The sequence below is a fragment of the Eucalyptus grandis genome, chromosome 8, assembly GCF_016545825.1.
Source record: "Eucalyptus grandis isolate ANBG69807.140 chromosome 8, ASM1654582v1, whole genome shotgun sequence".
Taxonomy (NCBI): Eukaryota; Viridiplantae; Streptophyta; class Magnoliopsida; order Myrtales; family Myrtaceae; genus Eucalyptus; species Eucalyptus grandis.
This window is the reverse complement of record NC_052619.1, coordinates 58,100,927-58,127,566: the sequence shown is the minus strand read 5'-3', so window position 1 is coordinate 58,127,566 and position 26,640 is coordinate 58,100,927. Positions and strand designations below refer to the sequence as shown.

The following is a 26,640-nucleotide window of genomic DNA, read 5'->3' as shown; positions in this document are numbered from 1 at the left end:
TGGCATTGATTTGTGAAATTGAGTGCTAAACTATGCAATTGGATGCTCAATGATGATTTTGAATTATTATTTCAATAATAGGAAATTTTGGTATTTAATTGGAAAAATACTGGGTGTCGGGTTTTGACACCAAAAATACTTTAAGTACTATATCAAATCGTGGAATTTTTAAAAGAGGGTATACCACGTTTTATGGTTTAATCTGATCGTGTGTCCACGCACAATTATTTTACCAATGTTTTTAATATGAAGAAAATAGGACAAGTGCATTATTTGAAATTAAGGCATTTGAGTGCAAAGCACGATGTTATTGGTCAAGATTGGATGTGCATGTGATCGTTATGAGAACCCGTCACCCGATGAAAGTCGGGGGCGATGTTCCTATATGGAATGCACCACGTTAACGGATGCCGATCGTAGTGGAGGCTGGGCCGATGCTCCTTCGGGAATGTTATCTAGATGTAGACGTTGTTGTGTCCGACAAAGCGAGACAACACCCGATTATGCCAGATGACTGCCAACTTTTGAATTGGCCGTGGCCATTGGGTCGTAATTAACTGGAATGCTTGAATGAGTGAAATAGTCGCGCCTGATTATAGAACAAAATTTTTTGGCACAAAATGAGACGTGTCATAACAATTTGGCCTTATAATCAGGACCCCTGTGAATATTTGATGATTGATGTGCAGTGTTCCAGTTATTAAATATGTTTACTGTATTGATATGTTATATGAGTTGTACTAATGTGTAGGGAGGTGCTGAGGCGAGGTAAGTCTTATATGATGCGTATTTAGGCTGCCTCTAGGTGAATTCTCGTCCTAATCGGGGTTTAGGATGTAGACTTGCTGAGATTTATCTCACCCCATCGTGGTTTAAACTTTTACATGTCCTTAGATGGAAGTATGGCAGATACATTATGGGGTCCCGCAGGAGGTAGACTTTCAGCACTCCTATTTCCCTATTCCCGAGACCAACCTGACTCGTAAGCTAGTTGAGTCCACTGTTTGAGTCGATGAGGGCCTATCTCACTTGATACATCTGTGAGTGCTAGTATGAACAAAATAAAGGAGTTAGGGAAGAGAATAAGAACACAAGATTTATAGTGGTTCGGCTTAATCCAAGCCTACGTCCACTTTCCCACGCTAACATGACCTTCTTGGCTGGATTCCACTATGCAATCAACAAGAGATTACAACTTCGAGTGCAAACACTTAGTAGATCACACTATCTCACTAAGTCACTCTTTTGGTATTTCTCTTACGATCACAAACGTTTAAGCTCTCAAGAGACAAGTATATGATCGAAAGTCGCTCGAGACTTTGGAATTATAAATTCTACGCTCCGTCTCTTACTTGCTCATCGGTCCATGATCTTCTTAAATACTCCTCCACTTCCAAACTACCGTTGGACAGTATCCCGGAGAATCGTCTTCCAATATACCCATTGGACAGCTCGTATCTAGAAGATTTGGTAGCCGTTGAGTGACAAAGGTAAAATCTCAAATTGATTCCGATCGCCCATACAAACGAAATCTTGGTTTCCATAAGTAAAGCTTCTTCGTATAGAAAGATCTTGTCTTCAAGATCCAATTGTCAATCAAATAGATTGAGTCAATCAAATCAATCTTGATGTGGAATCCAAACCAGATCACTAGCCGTTATATGATTGGGCTTGAATTACGTTATGTTGAATCTGGATGTAAAGTCTGATAGCCATAGACTTTACAATCTGAGTCTGAGTCTGGCAGTCTTCAGACTTTGAGTCTTGAGTCTGGCAGTCTTCATAATATACTTTGGACATGTGTTACGTTCAGTCTTCTAGTCGTCTTCTGACTTTGATAATATCCTTTACATGTTCTATTATCTGCATGGTCTATTACTCAACCATTAAACAAGTTAGTAGCCTTTGATTTATTTTGTCATCTTCAAAACATCATAAGGGATTTCCCTAACAATCTCCCCATTTTTTATGATGACAAAACAATCTCTGAATATGCAGATTTTGTAAACATGCTTTTAAAAATATTAATTTAAATCAAAGGATATCAGAAGATAACAAATAGATTGAGCATAACAATATATAAAAAAATAATCGCAGCTCAATATTATGCCATAGATAATATCAACCAATCAACACATATGCATATTCATATCTTCTCCCCCTTTTTGTCATAATCAAAAAACGATTATGATGGAAAAAGTATCACATAGAGAATGATAACAAATATGTCTTGCATAATTTCCAAAAATAAGCTTTTATAAGGTAAATCGAATATTGAAGATATGCAATATAGCTCACTTCGATCATATCAGTAAATATCCAATAAAAATCACATATGCATCATAACTTACATGTACCCTTTTTGTCATAATAAAATCAATAAAAGATTTGTTAATGACAAAAGGTAATAAAAGATGCACTAACCGGATTTTTTAGAATAATTTCTAACACATTTACCTTTCCTTCCATCCATAATAAGATCACAATCAATTCAAAAAGATTTTTCCATAATTGATCAAAGCTCCCTCTCAATTTGTTGCCTTTTTGAGGTGATCACGATTCTTTTCCTCTTCTTTTGGATTTGTTTTCTCCCCCTCTAGAAGATAGTATAGAATCTTCTCAATTTTCTGATCAAGCTTTCCAAAATCCATATGGAAGATTCTATTGTGACCTGCAAATTCTTATATAACAGATAATAATCTTTGCAAAAATGTCACGTAATATCTTCCTTTGATTTGCGGATCAAACTTGCTAGATATAAGATATCTTCTAAGAATATAGCAAGAATATAGCAAGAATATCCATGAATATGCAGAATTATCTTTCGAGATCAAGGAGATTTCCTTGAGCATAAATTTCAGATATGCATTTTGCAAAAGGAAATTAGATATTTATGTCACGTGCCAAAATTGCAATACATTATATTTATGACAGAAGATATTCGCAATATAATAAACAATCATCCAAAATCATGATAAATGCACGTAGAGATTTGCAAGGTAGGAAAAAAAATTCTCTTACCCATGGTATATGTTAGAAATATACCATTGATTTAAAAAAATATCACTACCAATTTTCGCAGGAGATATTTTCTGATTGCACCAAAATTTGCGTAGATTCGCAATCATCCTTCCCTTAACGAATTTCCTGCAATCAACTCATTTCCCTTTTTGGTATCCATTAATTTGGATCCTTCCATGACGTTAGAGCAAAAAATATATAATCTCCAAATATTCTTTCTTAATTCATCATAACAGAGTATTCGAACAAAGAATATTATGCACAATGATATTTTGAAAAATAAATTCTCACTTAGTCATAGTACGATAAAAACAGAGAGAATAAAATCTTTGAATATCTAAGAATATCTTGCATTATCACGTAAAACAGATTTTCACTTTGCAAAATATGATTAAATCTGAGAGTATAAAATTAAACCAAATAAATTCTTTTGTCTTTAAGCATGATATCAAAAATGATCACACGTATCAAATTAAATTTCGAATCACAAAAACAAATCATGCGATTCTTTCTTCAATAAAACAAAATATGATCATTATAAAATCCGAATCAATCAATGATATATCGAATTTCAAGTATAATGAGAATTATGTGCACAAAAACATTCCTTACCAACTTCTTCTTTTCTTTTATTTCCTCGATTTCCTCATTGGATTCTGAGTCTGTGTCTAAGTCAAACTCTGATTCTGAGTCTATGTCCGAGTCAGACTCAGATTCTGAATGTGCCATCAAACATAAATTTCCTTGCTCATCATCTTCTTTCATTGTTCTTTTCTGGCCATTCTGCTTGTATTGTCTTCTTTTACTAAACTTCTTTCCTTTTCTACTCAGCTTTTTGAATTTCTCGATCATAAAAGTAAGTTCTTCGTCGTCCATGTCATTTTCTGAGTCTGTTTCATCAAAAACAGCATTAGATATTAAAGCGATGGACTTCTTACCTTCGGAATCTTCATCGTTAAGTTGCTCCACTTCATAGGATTGAAGAGTGCCGATCAATTCATCAACGGTGAGTGGCATAATCCTTTGAGTCTCCCGGATTGAGGTCTTGACATGGTTCCAATCTTTTGAGAGATCTCGCAAGAGTTTGTTGACCTTCATTGGGGAAGAAATTGGATGACCTTGATATGCCAAACCGTTTACGATTTCTGTAAAACGATTAAACATATCTCCAATCGACTCTCCTTGCTTCATCTTGAAGGATTCATATTTGCCGAGCAAGAAGTTTACTTTTGTCTCTTTTACACGATCGGTCCCTTCATATGTAACATGAAGTCTATCCCAAACTTATTTTGCTGTTTCACATGAAGAGATTCGGTTATATTCAGCAAGAGACAAAGCGCAATATAAAGAATAAATAGCTTTTGCATCAAGCGCTTCTCTTTTGGACAACTCCGTCCGAGACATAAGAGCGGGGGATTTGGTTTTTTTGTCTTTGCCATTCTTATTTGATGTAGACGCAGCAATGGGGTTGATTCCTCTTTCCACAACATCCCATTGTAAGAGATCTCTGGATCTTAGGAATGCTTTCATTTTGTTCTTCCATACGTCGTATTCCTTTCCATCAAAATATGGTGGCCTTGTGTTGCTTGGCCCTTCCATAAGTCTCGGTGCCAACATACTAACCATAAAGAATTTTTAGCTCAAAAGTAAAAACACTTTTATAAACCGAGCACTTGGCTCTGATACCAATTGTGAGTGCTAGTATGAACAAAATAAAGGAGTTAGGGAAGAGAATAAGAACACAAGATTTATAGTGGTTCGGCTTAATCCAAGCCTACGTCCACTTTCCCACGCTAACAGCCTTCTTGGCTGGATTCCACTATGCAATCAACAAGAGATTACAACTTCGAGTGCAAACACTTAGTAGATCACACTATCTCACTAAGTCACTCTTTTGGTATTTCTCTTACGATCACAAACGTTTAAGCTCTCAAGAGACAAGTATATGATCGAAAGTCGCTCAGACTTTGGAATTATAAATTCTACGCTCCGTCTCTTACTTGTTCATCGGTCCATGATCTTCTTAAATACTCCTCCACTTCCAAACTACCGTTGGATAATATCCCGGAGAATCGTCTTCCAATATACCCATTGGACAGCTCTGTATCTAGAAGATTTGGTAGCCGTTGAGTGACAAAGGTAAAATCCCAAATTGATTCCGATCGCCCATACAAATGAAATCTTGGTTTCCATAAGTAAAGCTTCTTCGTATAGAAAGATCTTGTCTTCAAGATCCAATTGTCAATCAAATAGATTGAGTCAATCAAATCAATCTTGATGTGGAATCTAAACCAGATCACTAGCCGTTATATGATTGGGCTTGAATTACGTTATGTTGAATCTGGATGTAAAGTCTGATAGCCATAGACTTTACAATCTGAGTCTGAGTCTAGCAGTCTTCAGACTTTGAGTCTTGAGTCTGGCAATCTTCAGAATATACTTTGGACATGTGTTACGTTCAGTCTTCTGGTCGTCTTCTGACTTTGATAATATCCTTTACATGTTCTATTATCTGCATGGTCTATTACTCAACCATTAAACATGTTAGTAGCCTTTGATTTATTTTGTCATCTTCAAAACATCATAAAGGATTTCCCTAACAACCTCATCGCTTCAAGGCATGGTACCTTAACAAGCCCAACAGGGTTCGGGAGGGTCGTATGGGAGGTTTTGATGGGCCTCCTGTCGGAACCGAGGAGTGGAAAATAGGGCATCCTATGGATATTGACACCCTCGATGGTGTTGTGGAGGACCCGGAGCCCATGACTGGAGAGCTCGGAGCTTAGGTAGCTCAGTAGTTCTTTTTTAGTATAGGCTCCTGTATATATAACCATAGGGTTAGCCTGAGTGTATATAAACCCGGTTTGTTTATAAAATATGTTTTGTGTTACTTGGTCGTCCTGCTTTTCTATCACTTGTTGATTATTGTCTAGAGATTGTTTAATTCGCTTTCGCATGTGCATTAAATGAATGGGTCGACAACGAGTCCTGGGAACGTCGCAATTTGATCAACTACCGAGGGATGTGCGCATGCCTGGGGTTTGGAGCGTGACGGGTATTGAACAAATTAATAAAATGAAATCAGGAGTGGTTGAACCTTAACACGGCATCTGTTGACAACAAGGAATATGCTGAGTAGGCTGAGAAAGAATGGTTGATGTGCTTCAACTAGAAGAAGAGGAATGATTGCACCAAAAAGATTGGATTAGTGAGCATGGCTGATTGTATTAAAACTATTGTCAGTATTCTTCTCTATTTCTGTTTGAGGTACTTGCAGTCACATATGTGATTGATACCTTGGAAAACTGATTGAAGTAGAGAATTTTAAGGTTTTCCCATTTCCTGACACTTGACCAACGACCTTATAATCATCCATTACTAATTACTATCAAGGGCCAGCATCCATGCAAACAATTTATTTTATGGATATACCATTATGGTTCTGACCATTTCAGCAATAATGAAAAATGAAGTTGCATCTCTTTTTGGATTAACGATAATGCCGAATTTGAAGTCTAGATTCGCAACTCGCTTGTGCTGTCGGACCTTCCACGGTTCTGTTAAGTCAAAATAACAGGAGATTTTCATGCATTGTTTAACCGTATTGGTCTCCACCTCGTTTGACGGATGGCAAATTGATTGTCATTTTTTTCAATTTCATCCCCATACTTCATAGTAGCTTAAGAAGCTACTAATGATAGAGAAACCTTACCAGCATCCGCGTTTCAACTTATCTTTTTACCTAACATAATATTATAAGATTAACCTATCAATTAGGAGATTCACTAATGACTTTAGTACAATCACGGGGACTATATACGTATGAGGAAACCTACATCATAGCTGTCAATTTCTGTTTTTCAGTTACTTTAGCACTTACTAAGACCTTCTTTCGTTCATAGATTATGTAAATAGCAAAGGGACATAATCAATGGTGAGCAAAATTGAAAGGAAATGGAATTTGAGAACCCCAACAAACATGTACAACAGAACTCGGAAAAAAAAAAGTGGGACGCAAAGTGGTGGATCAAATATCTCAAATCAGTACATGCTGCACGCAAATCGCAATGACAGTTTCTCATAAAACAGGAATGCTTTGAGGCTTCATTCCCAATAAAATCAACGTAGCATCATGATTCCTGAAACTACTGAAGTTTCATTTTTGCGGATTGTTCATTATTAATTAGTTATGCGGCCTTAGCAGAACTGGCGATGGTTATTTGCAGTTCGTGCATGTAAAGCATTCAGTACTGTAATCCTCTGACATGGTAGAGTCTAGTGTCGAGCTCACTGTCTTTTTCTGTCTTGGTTTCATGAAATAGGTTCATCACAAAAACCTCAAAGTAGTAGATGGTGCAGAAAACAACAGTCTTATTATACTGACATCAATACAAGTTGTGACAGAAGGAAGCTTTCTTCATACTTGAACTGGGAACTTCATCAGAAGACTTAAAAAGTAGTAGTTTGTTTAATCAAGTACACGGGGATGACAGACACCATCAGATGCATTTCTCTGGCTAATTGTAGTACCAGAACTTCTTCTGAAGTGTCTCAACAAGCTTCTCATCCACCTGGAACCCCTTGGCCAGAACCTCAGGGAAATAGGTGGCTTTGCGTTGAACAATGCATTGGCTACAGTGATGACTCCTGGGTTTTGGCTGCTTAGACCAGCAATCGCGACTGCATTGGTCTTTCCAACATTGAGCTGGAAGTGAATCATCCCGATCGGGAAAACAAAAACATCTCCAGGGTGGAGGACTTTCTCAAAGAAAGTATTGTTCAGTTGGTTGGATGTGACAAAGCCTACATAGAGTGTGCCCTCCAGGACGAGCAAAATCTCGGTGCCACGAGGGTGAGTGTGCGGAGGATTTAAACCACCTATTCCAAAGTCAATACGAACCATGGAAATGCCGAGAGTGTTGAGTCCTGGTAGCTGGGCCGCAAACACTGGGGTGACCGTGGAGCCCACGGGATTGGCCGTGCTTCTAGGAACTTGGAGGCCAGAAAAGAGGAAGTCGTCTGCTGTGGCAAGACTGGGGTTCTTGCAGAACATTCCATTCACAAACACTGCATAGGGAGGAGTTTCTGTTAAATTGTTGTTGACATTTACCTAGGATACAATAAGGTTGCACCGAGAATGAGAAATGTTATCTTTTTGTTAGGTTAATTGTCTTGTTTGGTGTGAAAACTCAACGTCTGGTTCAAAAAAATTGATTGTAATGCCTAACGAGCTTCCCCAGCGCACCCATTAAGAGTGTCAGTCTTAAAGGATGACTACTCTGAAATCTAAAGCAAAATGTATTAACTCGAACTGTTCTGCCAAGCAAGGGAAAGACAAGCTTACAAGCATTGTGGGGTTCTGCGACTCCCACACAGATGTCTTGCAGGGGACTTGGGTCATAGGCATCGGCGAGGGACAGCACCAGAGCCAAGAGTGCGAAACTGGCGGAAAGTTGAATGCTCATCGTCATGTTGTTTTTTTTCTCTTCTTCTTTTTTCTACTCTCGGGTGCTCTAATGGATGCGAACACTTGCTGCAAAATGATGCCTATTTATAGATGCCAGACCTCGTGCACATCTCATAGTTTTCTACACAAAGTACGGAAACATTGGTTAGGCCATTTTCCATTCAAATTCTGGTCAGTGTAGTTTTTCGAACAGCTACACACAAAACTCAATTAATTTTCTCGTCCTTAACTCACATCACCTCAATGGCCGAATGCGAAAATGACAGACTAACTGCTTCTGCTTCATATGTCAATGCAATCTGATCTTTTATAGTTTTAAAGATCTTTGTCACTCTACCACACTTGATTTACAGTCATTCCAACCAAGTCGCTGATGATAAAGATGCTTCAGCATACTAGTACTGACATATAACAAATTCATCCATTTCCACTTCTGAAATTAAAGTAAAAGTGACAATAAACTCTCAAAATGAGATCTGGGGTATGATAAGCTATGGGAGTCCTAGTTATTCGGTGATCCGCCCTGAGAGTTTCAAACCCATGGTGAAGGATTTTACATCACGGCCAAGTACCGTGGCATTATGAGATGGATGTATAACGATCATGATTAGTAACTCCATCACCAGGCAAGTGTCATGCATGACTCGTTGGTAAATGAAGAAACTAGTCTGGTCCTGCTCGAGCCAGTTCATGGCAATATCGATGTTGCATTCTTAGGAAAAAATTTCAAACTTGTTTGGGCATTTTAAATTCCTGGCAAACCCATTTCTTGAGCTCTTATCAACTTAAAACCGAATTGTAAGCAATGATCGACGTGGAAAAATAATTCCTGGGACCTTGTACTGTTCAGTCAAACTGTTTAAATCCTCTGGAGGGTCAGCAACAAGGAAAGTGCAGAGGAGTCCGAGAGAAGCTGTCCAATCTGCTTGAAAGTACAAATACAAAACCCGAAGGACCGAATATTAGATTAGGATAGGGGGAGATGAACCGCTGTACCAAAAAAAGCGGAGCAGTTGAAGTTGGTTGACTGTAAGGAAATCAAGAGTAGTTTAGGATGCTCATTTGACGTACTTACTTAAGTTGATGATCATGGTACTGAACATCGATTTTACAAAATGCTTGACAGTGGAAAGTTTTCCATGTTCCTCGTTTCCTAATACTTTTGAACGACCACCTTAACATACGCTAACAACCTCTTAAAATATCGGCATCGCATGTGGACTGCAGTGGAAGAGTTGCATCTCATTGGATTTCCTCTGACGATTCTCACTGGGAAATGACTGGGAGCAGTTGGAATTGGTTGACCGTGAGGAAACCTAGAATAGTCCATGAAGCTTATTTGAGAGTGGAGAGTTCGCTACCTCCCCCATATCCTAACACTTTTGACCCTACAACCTTGACATGCGCTAACAACCTTTTAAAATGTTAGCATCTCATGTAATGGAAAAATTAGCATCTCATCGGATATTCTTTAACGATTCTCAACATGTAATGACTAATCTGCATGAGGGCACATCTTAGGGTGAGTGGTTTTTGTCCAATTCCACTGGAACTTACTTGTCCGTACAGATTCCCTAATTTTTTAAACTTAGAACCTGCCCTGCATGCCTAGGAACGTAGAACTTACGCTATCATAGGTTTTAGAATCTATCTAAATTTTACACGTATTTTTAATTAAATGATTGCAGTCTACTAATCACTATTTGCTACAATCCACTTATCACAATTTATATTTATATACAAGAAAATTATAAAGTATTAATAAAGTAAAAGTTTCAGTTATGGATAATACCAAAAATGAAATGTTGGACTAGTAGTTTCAGATTGTACATTCATCATTGAATGCCATTGAATATTTCCGTCTAGAACCTAGTATTTATCATCATATACAAGTTCCTCAATTTTTATAACTTAAATCCTAAGGTCTAACAATTTTTTTTCCATTTTTGGAAAACAAATGCAACAATAAAAATAAACAGGGATTTTTTTATCGATTGCCTAAGAAAGAGTGTTAATATGCACTTGTCGAATATTATTAAAAAAAAAAAAAAAAAATACAGTTTTCAATGTACCGATTGCTCTTGAATCACTATATTGAAGAACCAATTGCCTAAACATAATAACATAAAAGAAGCAATTGTAGCTTCCATAGGTCTCATGGTCCACGAGAACACATTAGGCACAAAGATATGGGCATAGCATACTGCAGAATAAACCCTGTCTTGATTTAATTCAAAAGTGAGATCTCTCATCCTTCTTCCCTATCTTTGATAGCCACATAAATAAGGTTATTAACGGTATGTCTAAAAATTGAAAGCAGATTTCCTCATCTATTAAGTCATGTAATCCATTGAGGCAATAGATAAGAGGGGGGAATTAAAAGACCCATCAAGTTAAACATCGAAATCTTTAATGTCAAAGAAAGATCAGTGGACAACAATTTCGGAAGTTCAATACCAAATGGACGGCTACTTTAAAGTTCGGGTTCCTGGTTCCCAATTACTAGTCCGATTCCAATTCCAATCCCAATCCCTATAGGAATTGAGAACCAAACAAAGTGGAATCGAGAACCTACCCATCCCTCCATATAATTGGGAACCGAACTGGACTCGACAGTCCGGTTCTTCAGTTCCCGGTTCTGTCCTAAAAATATGCTCACCCCTAGCAATAGGATTGCGCAAATATATGGAATATGAAAAATGCAGAGACTTATTTCAAATTTTAGGTTTTTGATTATACCCTAAACTTATGTTCACCCCGAGTCACGTCTATATAATGTTATTCAAGCCGAAGCCAAAAAATTTCGACCCGTTTTTTTTTTAGATCGGGTCGGATCTTTCGATTTGACTCCCGATCCGCCATCTTCCTCTTCGTCGGCCCAACCCATATGGAACCGGACCCATATTTTCCATCAAGCCCGTGTTCGCTCCCCAAATGGCCTCCCGCCATTTCGCCCAAAACCCTCTCCTTCTCTCAGTAATTTCATCGAACACTTCGCCTCTGCTACGCACAGGGGACGCCATGAATCCACCTCCGAGCCTCCCTTTCCTCCCCTTCCCTCCCCCTAGCCCGAACGCCGCCTTCTTCCCTCCTCATCCCCAGCAGATCCCGCCTCCCCAGATCCCCGCGCCTCCTCCTCCGCCGCCGCCGTCTCCGTCGCTCGCCGCCGCGCTATCGTCCCTCGACCGCCTCATCGCCGCCTCGGCCCAAACCCTAGACTCCCTCTCCGCCCTGCTCCCCCTGAAGCCGCAAGCGGGCCCCGACCTCGTCTCTTGCCCTTTCAACCCTCACCACCGCGTGCCCCCCGAATCGCTCTTCGGCCACTACCTCCGCTGCCCCGCCCCTCTCGATTTGGACTCCTCCCTGCAATCCCTCAGCTACCCGAAAACCTTGGGGCCCTCGGAGGACAACCCCCACTTCGCTGGAGCAGTCGGCGGTCCCGGCAGCGAGCTCTGCCTCGCGTTGGACGGTTATGGCGACTTCGGGTCTAACTTTTTCTACGAGGATTGTCCTGGTGCGGTTGCTTTTCCCATCGAGGATAGTGATGGTAGGAGGACGTTTACGTTGCCTGGTGTCCTGTCGATTGAATGCGGTAATTTTAGTGCTGATGGTGATGTGGGTATTGAAGAAGTTGAGAATTTGTTCGTTGGTGTTCTGCCTTCACAGTTGTGGAGCGTTCAGAGAGAAATCGAGACATGGAGTGACTATCCGAATGGGTATTCGTACAATGTGCTTAGGGTGATTTCGGGGGTGGGGTTGGTTAAAGAGAGTGATTTGAGGAGATGGGTTATTGTTAATTCTCTGCGATGTGGTGTGGTTATTGATGTGGCCTTGGGGGATCATATTATTATGCTGTGTACTCTGTGTTTGAAGGCGATTGTAAGGGAAGGTGTTAGTTTGCTGAAGACAAGGGATTTGAAAGGGAATAAAGGTAGTTCAAGTGAGTTTAAGTGTCCCAATTTGATCCAGGTTATGATGTGGTTGGCATCTCGGCTTTCTGTTTTGTATGGCAAGGTGAATTCAAAGTTCTTTGCTGTTGACATGCTTAGGAAGTGCTTATTGGATGCTGGGTCGCATCTGCTACTGGACTATCCGGAGCAGGAGGATGAATCCACTGATAAAAATGAAAACAAACATGAAAGAGATGCCGGCGGTATCAAGACGCAGCTTGATATTGAAGTGGATGGAGTAGATGGAACAGCGGTTGGAAACATCAATAAGAAGGTGATTTTTGTGTCCCAGGTAGCTGCTGCTGTTGCAGCATTGCATGAGAGATTCTTACTAGAAGTAAAAATTAAGGCGCTACGGCATTCTCAACAGCCTTCTAGATATCAGCGGTGCGTTGATGCTCTCGTTTTCTGTTTATATCGAGGCTCTCAATATTCTTTTACTTTCAGCAGGCAATTCCTATGGAGTTAATGGACATAGTAAATAAAACCAGGCTTGACGTGCCATGAAATTAGCTCTCTGGATTGAGTTATTCAGTGATGATAACTTAAATGCTTATAAAAGAACTTCTGTTGCTTTGATCATTAGTATGGCAACTTGATGATATGACCTGGCCTTTGAATTCACAAGTCCTGCAAGTTAGAAATTAGATTTATTATCAAATGTCTTCCTCCGTATTTATGCTTTCCATTAGCCATGCTTCCTCCCAAAATGTGCCAGTGTCATTACTGTTGGTCAATGATTTAGTCTATATTGTAACCATCATTTCTGCTTAACAGACTTTTTGATTTATTGTTTAGTATTCTCCTTGGATTATCCTTTGAGGACTTCTCTTTCATGTGTAGAATGATTGAGCATGATGATATAACCAAGAAAGCCAATGAGGAGCGAGAAAAACGTCCTGATTACAAACCTATCATAGACCACGATGGGCTTCCTCGGCAGTGCTCATCTAATCAGGTATATACAAGCAGTTCAAAGTAAATTTCCATTGTTTTCAGAAAGAACAGGCAAAGCTGTGCAATGGCTTGTAGCTTTAAAAATTTGGTTCATTCACCTCACCACCCCTGCCTTCCTTATCGTAATTATGTTATTGTATGATTAAGGATACGGGCAAGGCAAAGACCAGAGAGGAGCTATTGGCTGAAGAAAGGGATTACAAGCGCAGAAGGATGTCATATCGTGGCAAGAAGTCGAAGCGCAATATTTCTGAGGTAGGCATGCTGTCTGTTGGAAGAGCAAAATCTCTGCTAAGTTTATTTGTATTTGGATGGTACAGGAGCTATATTTGAGAATCTGAGAGTTATCCATGATATTAGTACTTGTGAAATTTATTTTGGATTTTCCCTTTTGCTTTCTCCTAAAAAGCTTTCCCCTTTTGTGAGAACATCCACACTAATGGCTGAATTTGTTGTACTTCGACTCTGAAGGTGATGAGAGATATAATAGAGGAATATATGGAGGAAATTAAGCAAGCTGGAGGTATTGGATGCTTTGAGAAAGGTGCTCCCATTGAGGTTCACTCAAATGAAGTACCTTCATCAGATGCAATTCCAGCAAATGGCACCTTTGAGTTGTGTTATGAAACTGAAGGGCACCCTGTTTATCCTCAGAGAGGATTAAGGACCAATCATGAAGTCACATCTACTTCTAATGTCAATGAGGATACTTATTCCGAACATGGAAAGTCTAGAGGAAGGTATTCTCATGAAGATCAACGTAAGAGTACTGGAGCATACAAGCATGATAGGCACTATTATTCCCGAAGTCCAGAAAGGAGCGCTCAAAGTCTTCCGCATAGGTATACTAGTCATAGGATTGAAAGAGAAGATGCAGAGCTGACTAGAAAAAAAAATCAAGAGATCAAAAGTTCATACTCTGGTAGATCCAACCAAGGCAAGGACAGATCATCTTCTAGAAGTGATGTAGGGGGAATGACTGGAATCGAGACTCCAGAGATAGAAGGCAGCGAGGACTCATGGAAGACATAATTCAGACTTCCCGCTTCATGGTTTTGAGGATAGATATGATCCTTCCAAGACTGATGACTAATCTGAAGAGTAGACTTTAGTGCTCGTAAATGAAGTAGCTGCTAGAATAAGGTTAATAGTGAAAGGCCAACGGAAAATAACCTTTTTAAGGAATTTTTACGAGGTTCTCTCCTTGTCAGGTATGTTATTCAAGTCCTCTAGTAGGATCTGGGACTGAATTTTTAAACTCTTGGTTTTTTGACTTAGTTTATGTGCATTTAATTTGCAGTATGAAGTTGTCAGGCTTCCAAGAATTAGATCTACCTCTGTATCCTCCTTTGTATCCTCAATTGTCATTGCTGTTTCTTCGATATTCTATCATTGGTTTCTATTTATCCTTTCTTTTCTTTTGGATAATATCTTGGGTGAAAGATCATGTTAATGATTGTCATACTTTGACTACTCTTTCATTGATTTCTGACGAACTTGCATAGATTAGAAAATTTCCTCACATTTCCAACAACTCGATCATTGTTTCAATTAGATTTTTACCAACTTGCCATGATAATTAATGTCTCAGTTCATGCAAGTAATAGTGTGTGTCATGCAAATGTGAGTTGGAGTCTTTCTTTTTCGGCAGATTTTATAGTGGGGTTGAATGAAGTTGTGGTCAGCTACTGTTGAACCCTCCGGGGAGCAGAAGTTTATACAGAAAAGTCTCCTTGCTGTTTCCAATCGATTGAAGTTCAAATTTGATGGATGGGATAAGCTGATGGTTTCTGCAGGTTGCTGTCATCGTCTACCTCGAAAATTTATGTACAACTCACAAATGCCATGTGGTGCAGCTGCTAAGTTTCTTTGACAGGTGATGCACAGAAGTTGAAGTGGCTCATTTCTTTTCTGATTTCAATTTGATCTTAGAATTGAGGATAAGGGGAGAAACTTGTTTAAAATTTGGACAAATTGAACAGCAGCCATCAGATACTCTAGGAAAAATGATTTTCTATGATGAGGATACGGGTGAAAAGTATGGAAACCCCTAGAAAGTAGGTAGATCCTCTCAAAGAAGATCTTGATTACTTACATCTTGCTGAAATAGATCAATTTCTTGAGAGCACTCCATGTGTTTGATTTTGCTTAAGGTATGTGATAAGACTTGATTCTCATTGTAATCACTTACTTTTAGAGGAACTCGATTTTGTGCACTCGAGCGGATCCATTTTGAATCGAATTGGATGTTATTGTTTATATGCAAAAGCTCAGTAGCTACTGGCGGATCATGCAGCCTTGGATGGACTCGAGTATCAGGTGTCCGCAATATTCGGTATTCTAGGGCTGTAATTTGCTGAGCAGCACCACAAGTTTCCACCCTGATTACTCCCCCCAGTGCCTGTCTGGTCGGGCCTGAAGCATTGGAATGTTCTGCCAATTGGTTCTTGCCGGCCGGTTGGACTTGTGCCTGAAGTTGTGCTCTTCACAAATAGATCAAACGGGTGATCTGTTTAGTAGGCAGTTTTGTACTTGGTTGCATGTGAGGACTTAGCGATAGTACAGTGAATCCTCTGTATTTTTATATCATTGGGCAAGTTGCTCAAAAAACTCATTGGCGGAGAATGAATGGTATTCAAAACTGAAGTGGCTTCAAATTGCATCTGATGACAAAAATGCATCCCTTAGCAATCGAATCTTCCATCCATGGCTTATGACTTAACACTTTGAACAGAACAAACATATTCGTGAGAGGGTAGGCTCATGATTTCATCATCAACATATTCGAATGTTGCGCATGATCGGAGTTGGCGAGTTATCAATTAGGCTTGCATGATATTATCATCAATAGTAATACTAATAGATCAGTAGAGTGCAGGGGAATTGAAATAAAACCCAAAGAGAAGATGTCTTTTTATCTTCTATAAAAATAGATGAAGGGAGGGTTTTGAGGTGGATATATGTTCCCACTACGTCCCTCCTTTCATTGTTTTCTTCATTCTATTTTGGAAAAATGACATGACTAAATATGCAATGTAGTCTTTAAATTTTTAATGTAGTCCCTCAACTTAGCCAATTATGCATTGGATGTATGAATTTTTTTAACATTCAATGCTGTCCATAACTTGAATTAATGAAAGGACAACAATGGATGTTTTTATATAATCTAGGGACTAGATTGAATATCTATCAAAAGTTTAAGAACCACATCAAACAAATTAAAATTTCATAAACTACATTAGGCATTTAGCCAAATTTAAATGACCATTTCTATAATTATCCGTTCTATATCACAATTAAGTCAATCCTTTATTTAGGTTTATCTTTTATTTAAGAATAACAATTAGGTATCTTCATCAATACAACTATAAATTGTACTTTATATGATTCACATCAATATTTCAACATCGTTATAAGATATTCACTTTCTTTTCCTAATAATCATTAGGTTTATCTATTTTTCTAAACAAACATTTTTTAAACATAATAATTGGTATTCTCATATTATGCCTCGACCATATGCCAAATATAATAGCATTGAATCAACAAATTTTTATAATTATGACTAAGGATCACTTGAATTTTGGCTTAGGCTTATGCATGTTTGCTAATCGATTAACTCTAAGGTTAAAACCGATACATAAGAGCAATACCAAATGTTCAATAGAATGATTTTTGGAGAGGTTATATTGATAACATCCGAAGTTTATTATGAGATGTAGATTATTGAGAAGACCTTCGCATGGTATTGGTTTTTTTTACTACTCTATCATATAATTTATTATAGAGTAACTTGACAAGGATATAACATTTTCAAACTATTTTCTTATAATTCAATTTCTAGACACGAAAATCATATATGAAATTACTTTAAAAAAATTGATTACTGAACTTGATGTCCACTAATTATAATATTTCTTTTTCTCCACTAATTGTATAATCTTTGTAATTGTGGAGCCCTGCTCTTTGACTTTTAATTAATCTGTATAAATTTCAAACCTAATCCTTCCAAATTTTCAGTTTTGACCTCTCTTTCGGCGAAACCAGCAATCCACGTGCAAAATACCACCGACAGAACATCTCAACATCCAATCAGAGAAATTTCAGTTTGAAGAAGCAGCCATCCAGTGACGTCAGCATTTCTGATGCTCCATTTCCATATCACGGTCAACACGAGCACGTCAAAACGGATTCTCAACTGAAACTGCCAGATTACCAGAAAGGAACCCACTCAGAACCGATCACATATCCTTTCCTGGCTCTTCCCTCCTTTCCTCACGTACCCAGATTGAGTTTCCGCAAGATCCTCGAGTTCCATCCATTTTCTTGCTCCGTTCTTCGCGAGGGGGGGTGTCGGTTCGAGCGAGTGATGCAGGATGGCGGGAACAGGGGACCCGGATGGAGGAGGAGGCTCGACGAAGAGCCCTCAGGAGTTGAAGAGCGAAGTGTCCAGGATTTTCGAGATGATCGCTAAAGAAGACGAGTGTAAGTTGGAGACGGTCGACGAAGCTATCAGGGCTCTGCAACTCTACGCGGACTCGAAGTGGAAGACGCTGGGGAAGAGGCCTCGCGTCCAGCAGGGAATCCCTGAAGAGTTCCTCTGTCCCATTTCGAAGAGTGTGATGGTGGACCCAGTTGTTTTGGAGAATGGACAGGTTTTGAGTCATTTTCTTGTGTTGTTCTTGGTCATTTTCTTGTGCTTGTTCTTCTTTCCTTCTTTTTGGCTCTTCTGTTTCTAGTGGCTGTGAGTTGGGTTTAGCTTTAAGTGATGTTTACAGTTGTTTTACAGTTGCTCAGGGATCATTGTTTTCAATGGAGGAGGGCTTGAGTGCTCTGTCGTGGGGAAGCCATTAGAATTATGGATTGTCATGGTCATCCATTATCATTTTCTTGTGTTTGTTCTTGGTCATTTTCTTGTGCTTGTTCTTCTTTCCTTTCTTTTTGGCTCTTCTGTTTCTAGTGGCTGTGAGTTGGGTTTAGCTTTAAGTGATGTTTACAGTGGTTTTACAGTTGCTCAGGGATCATTGTTTTCAATGGAGGAGGCCTTGAGTGCTCTGTCGTGGGGTAGCCATTAGAATTATGGATTGTCATGATCATCCATTATTAGTTCTGTCTTGTGGGAATAACATAATTTAGGAAACTTTGCTTGGACAATCCGGGAATGTGCGGCTGCCAATTCGCTCTGTAGCAGTTGATAAGTAAGACTAGAGTGGCATTCTTTTCATATTCGATACTGATAATGAATACTGGGCAGTTGTCTGGTTTTGCTCTCTCATGTGAACCATCTCAATGAGGAGGATCGCAGGAGAGAGCCGGTTTCTCTTTGGAGTAGCATATCTCTCTTCTCTATGACCCGTGTAATCAGCAATCTTTTTTATTGAGATACCTTCTCTGCGAAGGTATTGTATTTTGTACTGTTAAGGATTTCACTGATTCTAGGGAATAAATAAGTGAAGCATTGATTAATTGGGATATGGAATTAGTGATATCGCTGGTTCTTTTTGGCCTTTATCCGACCTTTTTTCTCCTCAACCCTAGGATTCTTAGTCACAGTTTCTTCTTGTTTCATTTTTCTTTGTTTGATTTCCTTTCTCCAGACATTCAATCGCCTTCCTATTCAGGACTGGCTGAATGAGGGCCACAGGAGATGCCCTCTAACCCTGCAATTCCTTCGCGACACTAGACTTACTCCAAATCTTTTGGCCCGGAGATTAATTGTAAAATGTTGCAAGGAGCAAGGAATTAAGTTACCGAACTTGATGGAAGATGAAGGGAAGATAGCTGGTGACTGCGACAGAGATTATTTTGAATCACTCCTTGACAGATTGTCCCCCTCCCTGAATGATCAGAAAGTGGCTGCCAAAGAATTACGAGATCTGACCAACAGACAAGCCTCAGTTCGTGCCTTTTTTGGGGAATCTGCGGGGGCCTTCCAAAAGTTGCTAAACCCACTTTCCCCGAACAAGGTGGTAGATAATCCTGATCTTGAAGAGGATTTGACTGCCATAGTTTTGAATCTCTCAATCATCGAGCGCAACAAGGAGCTAATGGAGGACAATCCATTTGTCATATCGTTCCTCGTTGGGTCACTAAACTCCAGGACACCTCGAACAAGAAGTATTGCTGCCGCAGCTCTGTCTGAATTATCAATCCTCAAATCGAATTGGCGTTTGATTGGAGAAGCAGGAGCAATCGGTCCTCTGATCAATGTCATTGGAGAAGGGAACATTGTAGCTATCGTCAACGCCTCTTCTGCTCTGTACAAACTGTTACATCTTGCTGAGAACATGAAGAATGCCACTCAGGCACGAGCCCCCAGTGTGATACTTCAGAGGATAGTGAAACGGATCTGTGTGGATGAAATGATGGGTCTTCTTGCGTTATTGTCTCGCGACCTAGATGCTGTTGATGAGTTGATAAACTTTGATGCTGTTCCTCTCTTGCTCAAGGTATTAGGGGAAGACAGACCCGGACAATGCAAGGAGAATTGTGTGGCTATTCTGGACAAGATCTGTTCTTATGATCCAAACACTGTAAAGCGAATTAGGAACGACGAGGATGCCTGTGGTCTGCTCTTGGCACTAAGTGCGAGCAGTACGGCAACTGCGAGGGCTCAGAGGAAGACCGCTTCCATTGTCAAGAAAATCATGGAAGTAGCATCACAGAGTGATTAGCTCTATAGTCAGCTCATGTACGGTCACCTTTTGTCAATACCATCCTCTTCACGGCAGCTTCAGAACCAATTTTTGCCAGATTTGTTACATGGATTGTATACAGTTTTTTTCCCCATGTGAGGGACTTTGGTTGAGCAAATACATCGAGAACAGCTTCATTTTTGACATTGAATGTACATGGATTTGACAGAGACTTAAGTGATAGTGCAAGTTCTTTCTGTTCAACTCTAGTGTTGTTACATAGGAAAATAGTAGACCACATTCTCGATTTCTTCTCAATTCAATCAGAAAATGCTAGTGTAGATCAGCTAGGCAGATTCTTGTATGCCGATATTTAACTCCCTCGACAATTTGCTCAGTTGTTTCATACTTTTCACGGTTACCGTCTGATGCTAGGAGAAAGAATGGAGCTTCTTGGTAAAAAAGAAGCTTTTGAGAGCATACTTCAGTGTGTTACATACTTTCTGGTCCCAGTCAGCACCAACCTTGAAGGATTGTTATTGTCTTACTCTAGTTCTACTTTATTTACACCTGACATTGACAGACTTCATAATGAAATAAGATTTAGGCTACACATGTGCACTTACGTATGTCTTTAGTTTGACCAGTCGACAGAACCTTATGACATGCCTGATCTAGTGTAACAGGCAGAAATCCATGAAAACGAAAGCAACATTCAGCAGCCGTCCTTCAACTTTTTTTAATCAACTCATTTATCTATAATTTTTTACTATCCACGGCATCAGGCAGAACTAGTTATTCTAATTTTTTTCTGTTTTGAGCTCTGTTTTGGCAAAATCAACAATGACGCGAACAACTGCCGACAGAACATCCTCAAGTCTCATCCAGTCTGAAAATTTCAGTTAACAAAGAACAGCCAGGGTGACGTCAGCATTTTTACGTGTAGTTTCTTTTCTTGAAAAAACGGAAAAAGAAAAAAAAAATGCCAATCATTAGAAACTGGTTCTCAACTGGAAACTGCCAAATTACCAGAAAGGAGCCGATTCGAAACCTGTCACATTACAGAAAGTTGAAGTTGAATCCTTTCTTCACTCTTCCCTTCTTTTCTGACAGACCCATTTTGAGTTATCGCAAAGTTGGTGGAGTTCAATCCATTTTTTGTCTGTTGTTTGTATGGCGTCACTTAGAGTGAGTGACAGAAGATGGCAGAAATAGAGGACTTAGACGGAGGTTCGATGAAGACGACGAAGTTTCAAGGCTAGTGGAGATGATCACTACAGAAGACGATTGTAAGTTAAAGAGCACCATGAAGCTATCAAAACTCTGCAACTTTTGACAGAGTTGACGTTGAAGAAGTTTGAGAAGAAACCCCGTGGCGAGAAGGGAATTCCCAAAGAGTTCCTCTTAGCCATTTCAAACAAAGTGATGGTGGACTCAGTTACTTTGGAGAATGGACAGGTTTTTTTTTTTTTTCCCCTTGTGTTTGTTCTTTTTTTTTTCCTAGAGACTGAAAGTTTAGTTTAGCTCAAATTGATGTTCAAAGTGGCTTAATAGTTGCTCAAGGATCATTATTTTCAGTGGAGGAGGGTTTGAGTGCTCTGTTATGTGGTAGCTATCTGAATTGCGGGTTGTCATGGTCATCCATTATCAGTTCTGATCTTGAATTTGACTTTGATTTCATTCCCATGTCTTGTGGGATTGCCATAATTTAGGAAACCCTGCTTGGACAATCTGGGACCATGTGGTTGCCCATTTGCTTTATGGCGGTTGATAAGTTAAACTAGAGAAGCACTCTTTGTATATTCGATAGAGATTATATGGGGCTCTTGTTTGGTTTTGTTCTCTCATGGGAACCTTCTCAATGACGAGAATTGCAGGATAGAGTCAGGAGAGAGCTGGTTTCTCTTTGAAGTTGCATATCTCCTTTTTAATGACCCGTGTAATTGGCAAATATTTTCTTGATATAGCTTCTCTGCTAAGGTATTGTATTTATATGATGAAGGGTTTTCTGATCTACGAATAAATAAGTGCAGCATTGATTAATTAAGATATGGAATTAGAGATAATCCTTTATCCAACCTTTTTCTCCTCAACCCTAGGGTTCTTAGCCACATCAGGCCTGTTTGAGTGATTACCAGGCTCACATTTTGTTCCTTTTTTTCCTTTTTCTTTTTTTTGCTGTTTCCAGACATTTGATCACCTTCCTACTCAGGACTGGCTGAATAGGGCCATAGGAGATGCCCTCAAACCGTGCAACATCTTTGCAATGCTAGACTTGCTCCAAATCGTATGGCCTGGACATTAATTGTAAAATGTTGCAAGGAGCAAGGAGTTAAGCTACCAAACTTGACTGAGGACGAGGGGAAGACAGCCGGTGACTGCAACAAAGATTTTTTTGAATCCTTGACAAAATGTCCTCCACCCTGGATGATCAGAAAGTGGCTGCTAAAGAACTCTGAGAGCTAACGAACAGACAAGCCTCAGTTCGTGAGTCTTTTGGGGAATCAGCAGGTCTAAAAATTGTTAAACCCACTTTCCCTGAACAAGGCGGCAGATAATATCCTGGTCTCAAAGAGGATTGACTGCCATAGTTTTGAATCTCTAAGTCCACGAGAGTAACAAGGAGCTAATGAAGGACAATCCATTTGTTATATCGATCCTCGTTGGGTCGCTGAACTCCAGGACAGCTTAAACAAGAAGTATTGCTGCCGTCAGCTCTGTCTGAACTATCGACCCTCAATTTGAACAGGCGTCTGATTGGAGAAGGGGCAATCAGTCCTCTGATCAATGTCATCGGAGAAAGGAACATTGTAGCTATCATCGATGCTTCTTCTTCAATGTACAAACTGCTTCATCTTACCAAGGACAGAAAGAATGCCATCCAGGCACAAGCCACTAGTGAGATGCTCCAGAGGAGAGTGAAACGCATCTGTGTGGATGATGGGTCTTGTGACATTGTCTTGCAATGAAAGACGCAATTGAGTAATTAAGGGACTTTGGTGCTGTTCCTGTCTGGCTTAAGGTATTAGGGGAAATCAGACCTGAACAAAGCAAGGAGAGTCACTTGGCTACTCTGGACGAGATCTGTTCTTGTGACCCGAACACTAAAGAAAATTAGGAGTAACGGGGATGCCTGTGGTCTGCTCTTGACCCTAACTGTGAGCAGCATGGCAGCTGCGAGTGCTCAAAGCAAGGCTACTTTCAAGAAAATCATGCAAGTAGCGTCAGAGAATGACTAGTTTTTCACTCAGCTCATGTACAGTCGCCTTTTGTGAATACCCTTTCTTTTCCAGACAGCTTCAAAACCAAAATTTTCCAGATTCATTACCAGAATTCTATACAGCTTAGAGGAATTTTTAGCCCATGCAAGGGAGTTTGGTGGAGCAAATACATTGAGAAAGTTTCATTTTATATATCGAATGTGCATGGATTTTACAGGGAGGTTTAATTAATGGCAAAGTTCTCTGTTCGACTCTAGTATCGTTACATAAGAAAAAAGTGGACCACATCCTCGATTTCTTCTCAATTCAATCAGAAATGTTAATGTAGATCAGCTAGGCTAATCCTTACATGTCGCTGTTTGACTCGTTGGACAAGTTTGCTAGGTGTTCTCCCACTTTTCAAGGTTACCCTCTGCTTCTAGGGGAAAGGATGGAGCTTCTTGGTATAAAGGAGGATTTTGAAAGCATGCACTAGTGAAGATGGTCCCCAGCCCAATTGAACAATTTGAAATCATCCCATTTTTTCCTATGAATATAGGAGACTTGTATTTCTAATTCACAGATCCATCTTTGTTTATGCGGCTAACTCTCAGTTTGGTCCTACTTCTGCTTTATTTTGTTACTAGAAAGGGAGGAGGAAACTCGGTTCCAAATGCTTGGCAATCCTTGGTAGAGCTTATTTATGATTCAGCTTGTTACACACTTTCTGTTCAGTCAGCATCAACCTTGAAGGAGTGTTATTGTCTTGCTCTAGTACGACTTTTTTCATACCATTTTCATATTGACTTAAAATTCATGCTACACGTGCATTTATCTATAAATTTTTCAGTTTAGCCACTTTTATTACCCAATGATATGCCTGATCTCGTGTAACAGGAACATTCGGCACTTGTCCTTATTAGCACACTCAAGGTTTGATATTTCATCAAACGAGTGACAAATGGGCATCGATACCAAGACTTAAGCACGAAATCCCAATTTGCTTTCTCAGACTGATGATGCTCCTTTCTTTATACAACAGATTTTGACATAGGACTGGTGCTTGAGAAATTAAGTGCAAGTTTGCCTGAACATTAAGGAAAGAATCCTCTTGTGGCGTCAATCGTCATTAGCAGAGGGCTGTTGAGCTTCTAAGTTTGAGGCTGAATTGTTATATGACCAAAGTTCCATCCAGTGAGGTAAATTTGACTCTAGCTATAGGTCCATGGAAGGGTTTGGGGAATCGATGTTTCTTAAGCCCTGGCGAAGAAAGAATCTAGGCTTCGCATTTCCCATTAGATAGGTGAAGAGGAGTGGCACTAGTGCCAAACTCAACGCTCGGAGTGGCTTGGATGTAGCGTCAAGTGCCTTTGTTGTTTAGTGCTTCATGCGATGTGGGGATCATATTAATCCTTGATGGATTAAATGTTGACCAGCAGTATTAATAACTATTCTACTTATTAGAAGACTGCTTATACCTTTCTCCTTTCAATTCAGTCAACCTAACCAACCCTTCTGATAATGAAAAGCTTACGCCTATGCACTCTAGTTACATCCTCAGAAATGAAGAGGAAGAAACAAAAAGTCATACACACCCCGGGCAAAATTCTCCTTTTTATCCCATGAAAAAAGAGAGGAAAAGATGGACAAGAAAGAGCACTGTTTAAGATCCAAACTGAGAATTCTACATTGATACCACTCATAGTCTTGACTAGCTATTTCAAATCATACAAAAGTTGCGTTTTCGTTTTTGGGCAGAATGAAATCGGCCCGAGTTTCAGCCTTAGTGCTGCTAGAGCTGCCAACCTAACAAATGCATGGCGAGTCTTTTGGACAGAGAATCTTGAAAGTCATCTATTGCCAAAGCTCTAGGCAGTACAAGCCGGGACCAGACACCTTGAGAAAAATCCCAGCACCTTTTTCTGCAGAAGAAAGCAAAAGGAAAACAGACATTTCGGCATTAATGTCACGTTCAAAAAAGACATCTGTCTAAACCCAACATACAATTTCATCAAGGTTGCAATAATTTGGGCTGAAATTTACCATGGAAGAGATGGTCAAGATGTCAACGTTTACCAGGATTTCCACAAAAAAAAAATGTACATTTTTTCTCCTATGATAAGAATCGGAACTAACCCTCTTGGTAGTGTGGAGGAGATGAGGAGGGATCTTGTAGAGATCTTCATCAACAGCTCTCGATTTTGAAGGCTTCAACTTCATGGGCAACTCAAGATGACGATGATGAAGATGGTGGGCACTGTGTTGTGACTGTGGCATGAGGCGTTGCTTCCTCGGAGGTTCATTAATCTCGCAAATGACTCTCCCTGTCTTTCTCTGCTCCTTCAGTTGCACGTTTCGCGTCTCTCTCGTTCTCGCCTGCAACAGATATTCGCACGCAGTTCAGACGCGCGGTGTAGCTTCTCGACACGAAAAAGACAAGAAGAAAGATCTCATGTTGGATCAATGGCCTGAAACAGAAAGAGAAGTCGAATTCTGAACCTTTTTATGAGGTGCCATGGAGCGAGAGAACTTGTGCCCGTCGCCAGCAGCAGCAGCGGCGACCGCATATAAATCGCCGCTCCTGCGAGCGCGATCGGATTCCCCGGAAGAAGAGCTGAATCGGAGCAAGCCCGCTTGCCTTGCGCACTCGAAGTACCGCGTTATCGGCAGTTCATTTGCATGGTCCCAGTCACCAAATGCTGGTATCTGCCCACTCTTCCTACAGTAGTACTCCTGGGATAGAATATACCCAAAAAGCACAAAAACAGCAAAAGCAAAAAGAATGTGAGAGACTGTGTGACAGTGCAAGAATGTTTCAAGAACAACAACAGAAAGTTCAAGGGTTGTGAAGAATGGGCCCTCACATCCATCGGTGGTGGTTGTTTCACAGCAGCAGCAGCAGCAGCAGCAGAAGAAGAAGAAGAAGAAGAAGAAGAAGAAGCAGTAGCAGCCAAGAAAAGGTTGGAATTTTCTGAGCTTCGGATGGGGAAAAGGTTGAACCTTTTGGGTGCAAGGGAGAGCCCAGAGAAAGCTGTGGGGTTTGATCTTTCTTTTTAACTCTGCATTGGATTTTCTCTCTTATCCTTTTTCTTTTTGTGGGGGTCTGAATTAACTATGGATTAAGAAAGGCTTTCTTGCTTGAGGTTGAGGCCCTTGTCCCAAGGTCTGTAGGGTGAGCGGTAGGTAGATAGAAGGATAGATGTAAAAGAGGGTGAAACTCTAGGCTGTACTGCTCAAAACAGGAAAGAGAAATCTCGCAAAAGAGTTATAGTAGCTCTTTAACTTGAAGACCAGACCAGACCAGACCAGACATCCATGTCCTCTGAGAGAGAGAGAAGAAGAGAGAGAGAGAGAGAGAGCGCGCATGTGCATGGGGAGTTCTTTTTCCCTGAGTTCACGGCGCAGACAAC

The 26,640-nt window shown here is 40.0% G+C and overlaps 4 protein-coding genes across 9 annotated transcripts; 2 read left to right on the top strand and 2 right to left on the bottom strand.

Annotated features, from left to right (window-relative positions):
* Positions 1-7,368: 7,368 nt before the first annotated feature.
* Positions 7,369-8,655, bottom strand: LOC108953898 (germin-like protein subfamily 1 member 20). The gene is given in 3 exon segments (XM_018859945.2): positions 7,369-7,621; positions 7,624-8,088; positions 8,366-8,655. Coding segments are annotated over 3 exon segments (675 nt in total). The 5' UTR covers positions 8,493-8,655; the 3' UTR covers positions 7,369-7,538.
* A 2,782-nt stretch (positions 8,656-11,437) lies between these two features.
* On the top strand, positions 11,438-16,052 carry LOC104415324 (U11/U12 small nuclear ribonucleoprotein 48 kDa protein). Of its 6 annotated transcripts, none has more exons than XM_039300686.1 (6): positions 11,438-12,825; positions 13,282-13,396; positions 13,543-13,650; positions 13,867-14,606; positions 15,192-15,271; positions 15,692-16,052. In XM_039300686.1, the coding sequence occupies exons 1-4, from the start codon at positions 11,510-11,512 to the stop codon at positions 14,425-14,427; spliced, it is 2,100 nt and encodes a 699-aa protein (XP_039156620.1). In that variant the 5' UTR covers positions 11,438-11,509; the 3' UTR covers positions 14,428-14,606; positions 15,192-15,271; positions 15,692-16,052. The 6 variants fall into 6 exon arrangements, with proteins under 6 accessions (XP_039156620.1, XP_010024908.3, XP_039156618.1 ...); XM_010026606.3 differs by having other exon boundaries at positions 14,696-15,271; XM_039300684.1 differs by having other exon boundaries at positions 14,696-15,271; positions 15,665-16,052.
* A 1,719-nt stretch (positions 16,053-17,771) lies between these two features.
* LOC104417579 (U-box domain-containing protein 9) lies at positions 17,772-20,069 on the top strand. The gene is made up of 2 exons (XM_010028832.3): positions 17,772-18,050; positions 18,993-20,069. Exons 1-2 carry the CDS (start codon positions 17,772-17,774, stop codon positions 20,067-20,069), a joined length of 1,356 nt encoding a protein of 451 aa, XP_010027134.2.
* Positions 20,070-24,831: 4,762 nt separating this feature from the next.
* LOC104415323 lies at positions 24,832-26,278 on the bottom strand. The gene is made up of 4 exons (XM_010026604.3): positions 26,095-26,278; positions 25,730-25,963; positions 25,367-25,606; positions 24,832-25,152 (listed from the first exon to the last, which is right to left on the bottom strand). The coding sequence occupies exons 1-4, from the start codon at positions 26,098-26,100 to the stop codon at positions 25,099-25,101; spliced, it is 534 nt and encodes a 177-aa protein (XP_010024906.2). The 5' UTR covers positions 26,101-26,278; the 3' UTR covers positions 24,832-25,098.
* Positions 26,279-26,640: the final 362 nt, after the last annotated feature.

Excerpts from the sequence above, each read along its gene's own strand:
- LOC104415324 (XM_039300686.1), top strand. The coding sequence starts at position 11,510 with ATGAATCCACCTCCGAGCCTCCCTTTCCTCCCCTTCCCTCCCCCTAGC. Across the intron at positions 12,826-13,281 it reads CAGCCTTCTAGATATCAGCG|AATGATTGAGCATGATGATA; the intron begins GTGCGTTGATGC and ends TTTCATGTGTAG. Across the intron at positions 13,397-13,542 it reads GGCAGTGCTCATCTAATCAG|GATACGGGCAAGGCAAAGAC; the intron begins GTATATACAAGC and ends TGTATGATTAAG.
- LOC104415323 (XM_010026604.3), bottom strand. Across the intron at positions 25,607-25,729 it reads CCATGGCACCTCATAAAAAG|GCGAGAACGAGAGAGACGCG; the intron begins GTTCAGAATTCG and ends TATCTGTTGCAG. Across the intron at positions 25,153-25,366 it reads TCCTCCACACTACCAAGAGG|AAAAAGGTGCTGGGATTTTT; the intron begins GTTAGTTCCGAT and ends TTTCTTCTGCAG.
- LOC104417579 (XM_010028832.3), top strand. The coding sequence starts at position 17,772 with ATGGCGGGAACAGGGGACCCGGATGGAGGAGGAGGCTCGACGAAGAGC. Across the intron at positions 18,051-18,992 it reads TTGTTTTGGAGAATGGACAG|ACATTCAATCGCCTTCCTAT; the intron begins GTTTTGAGTCAT and ends TCCTTTCTCCAG.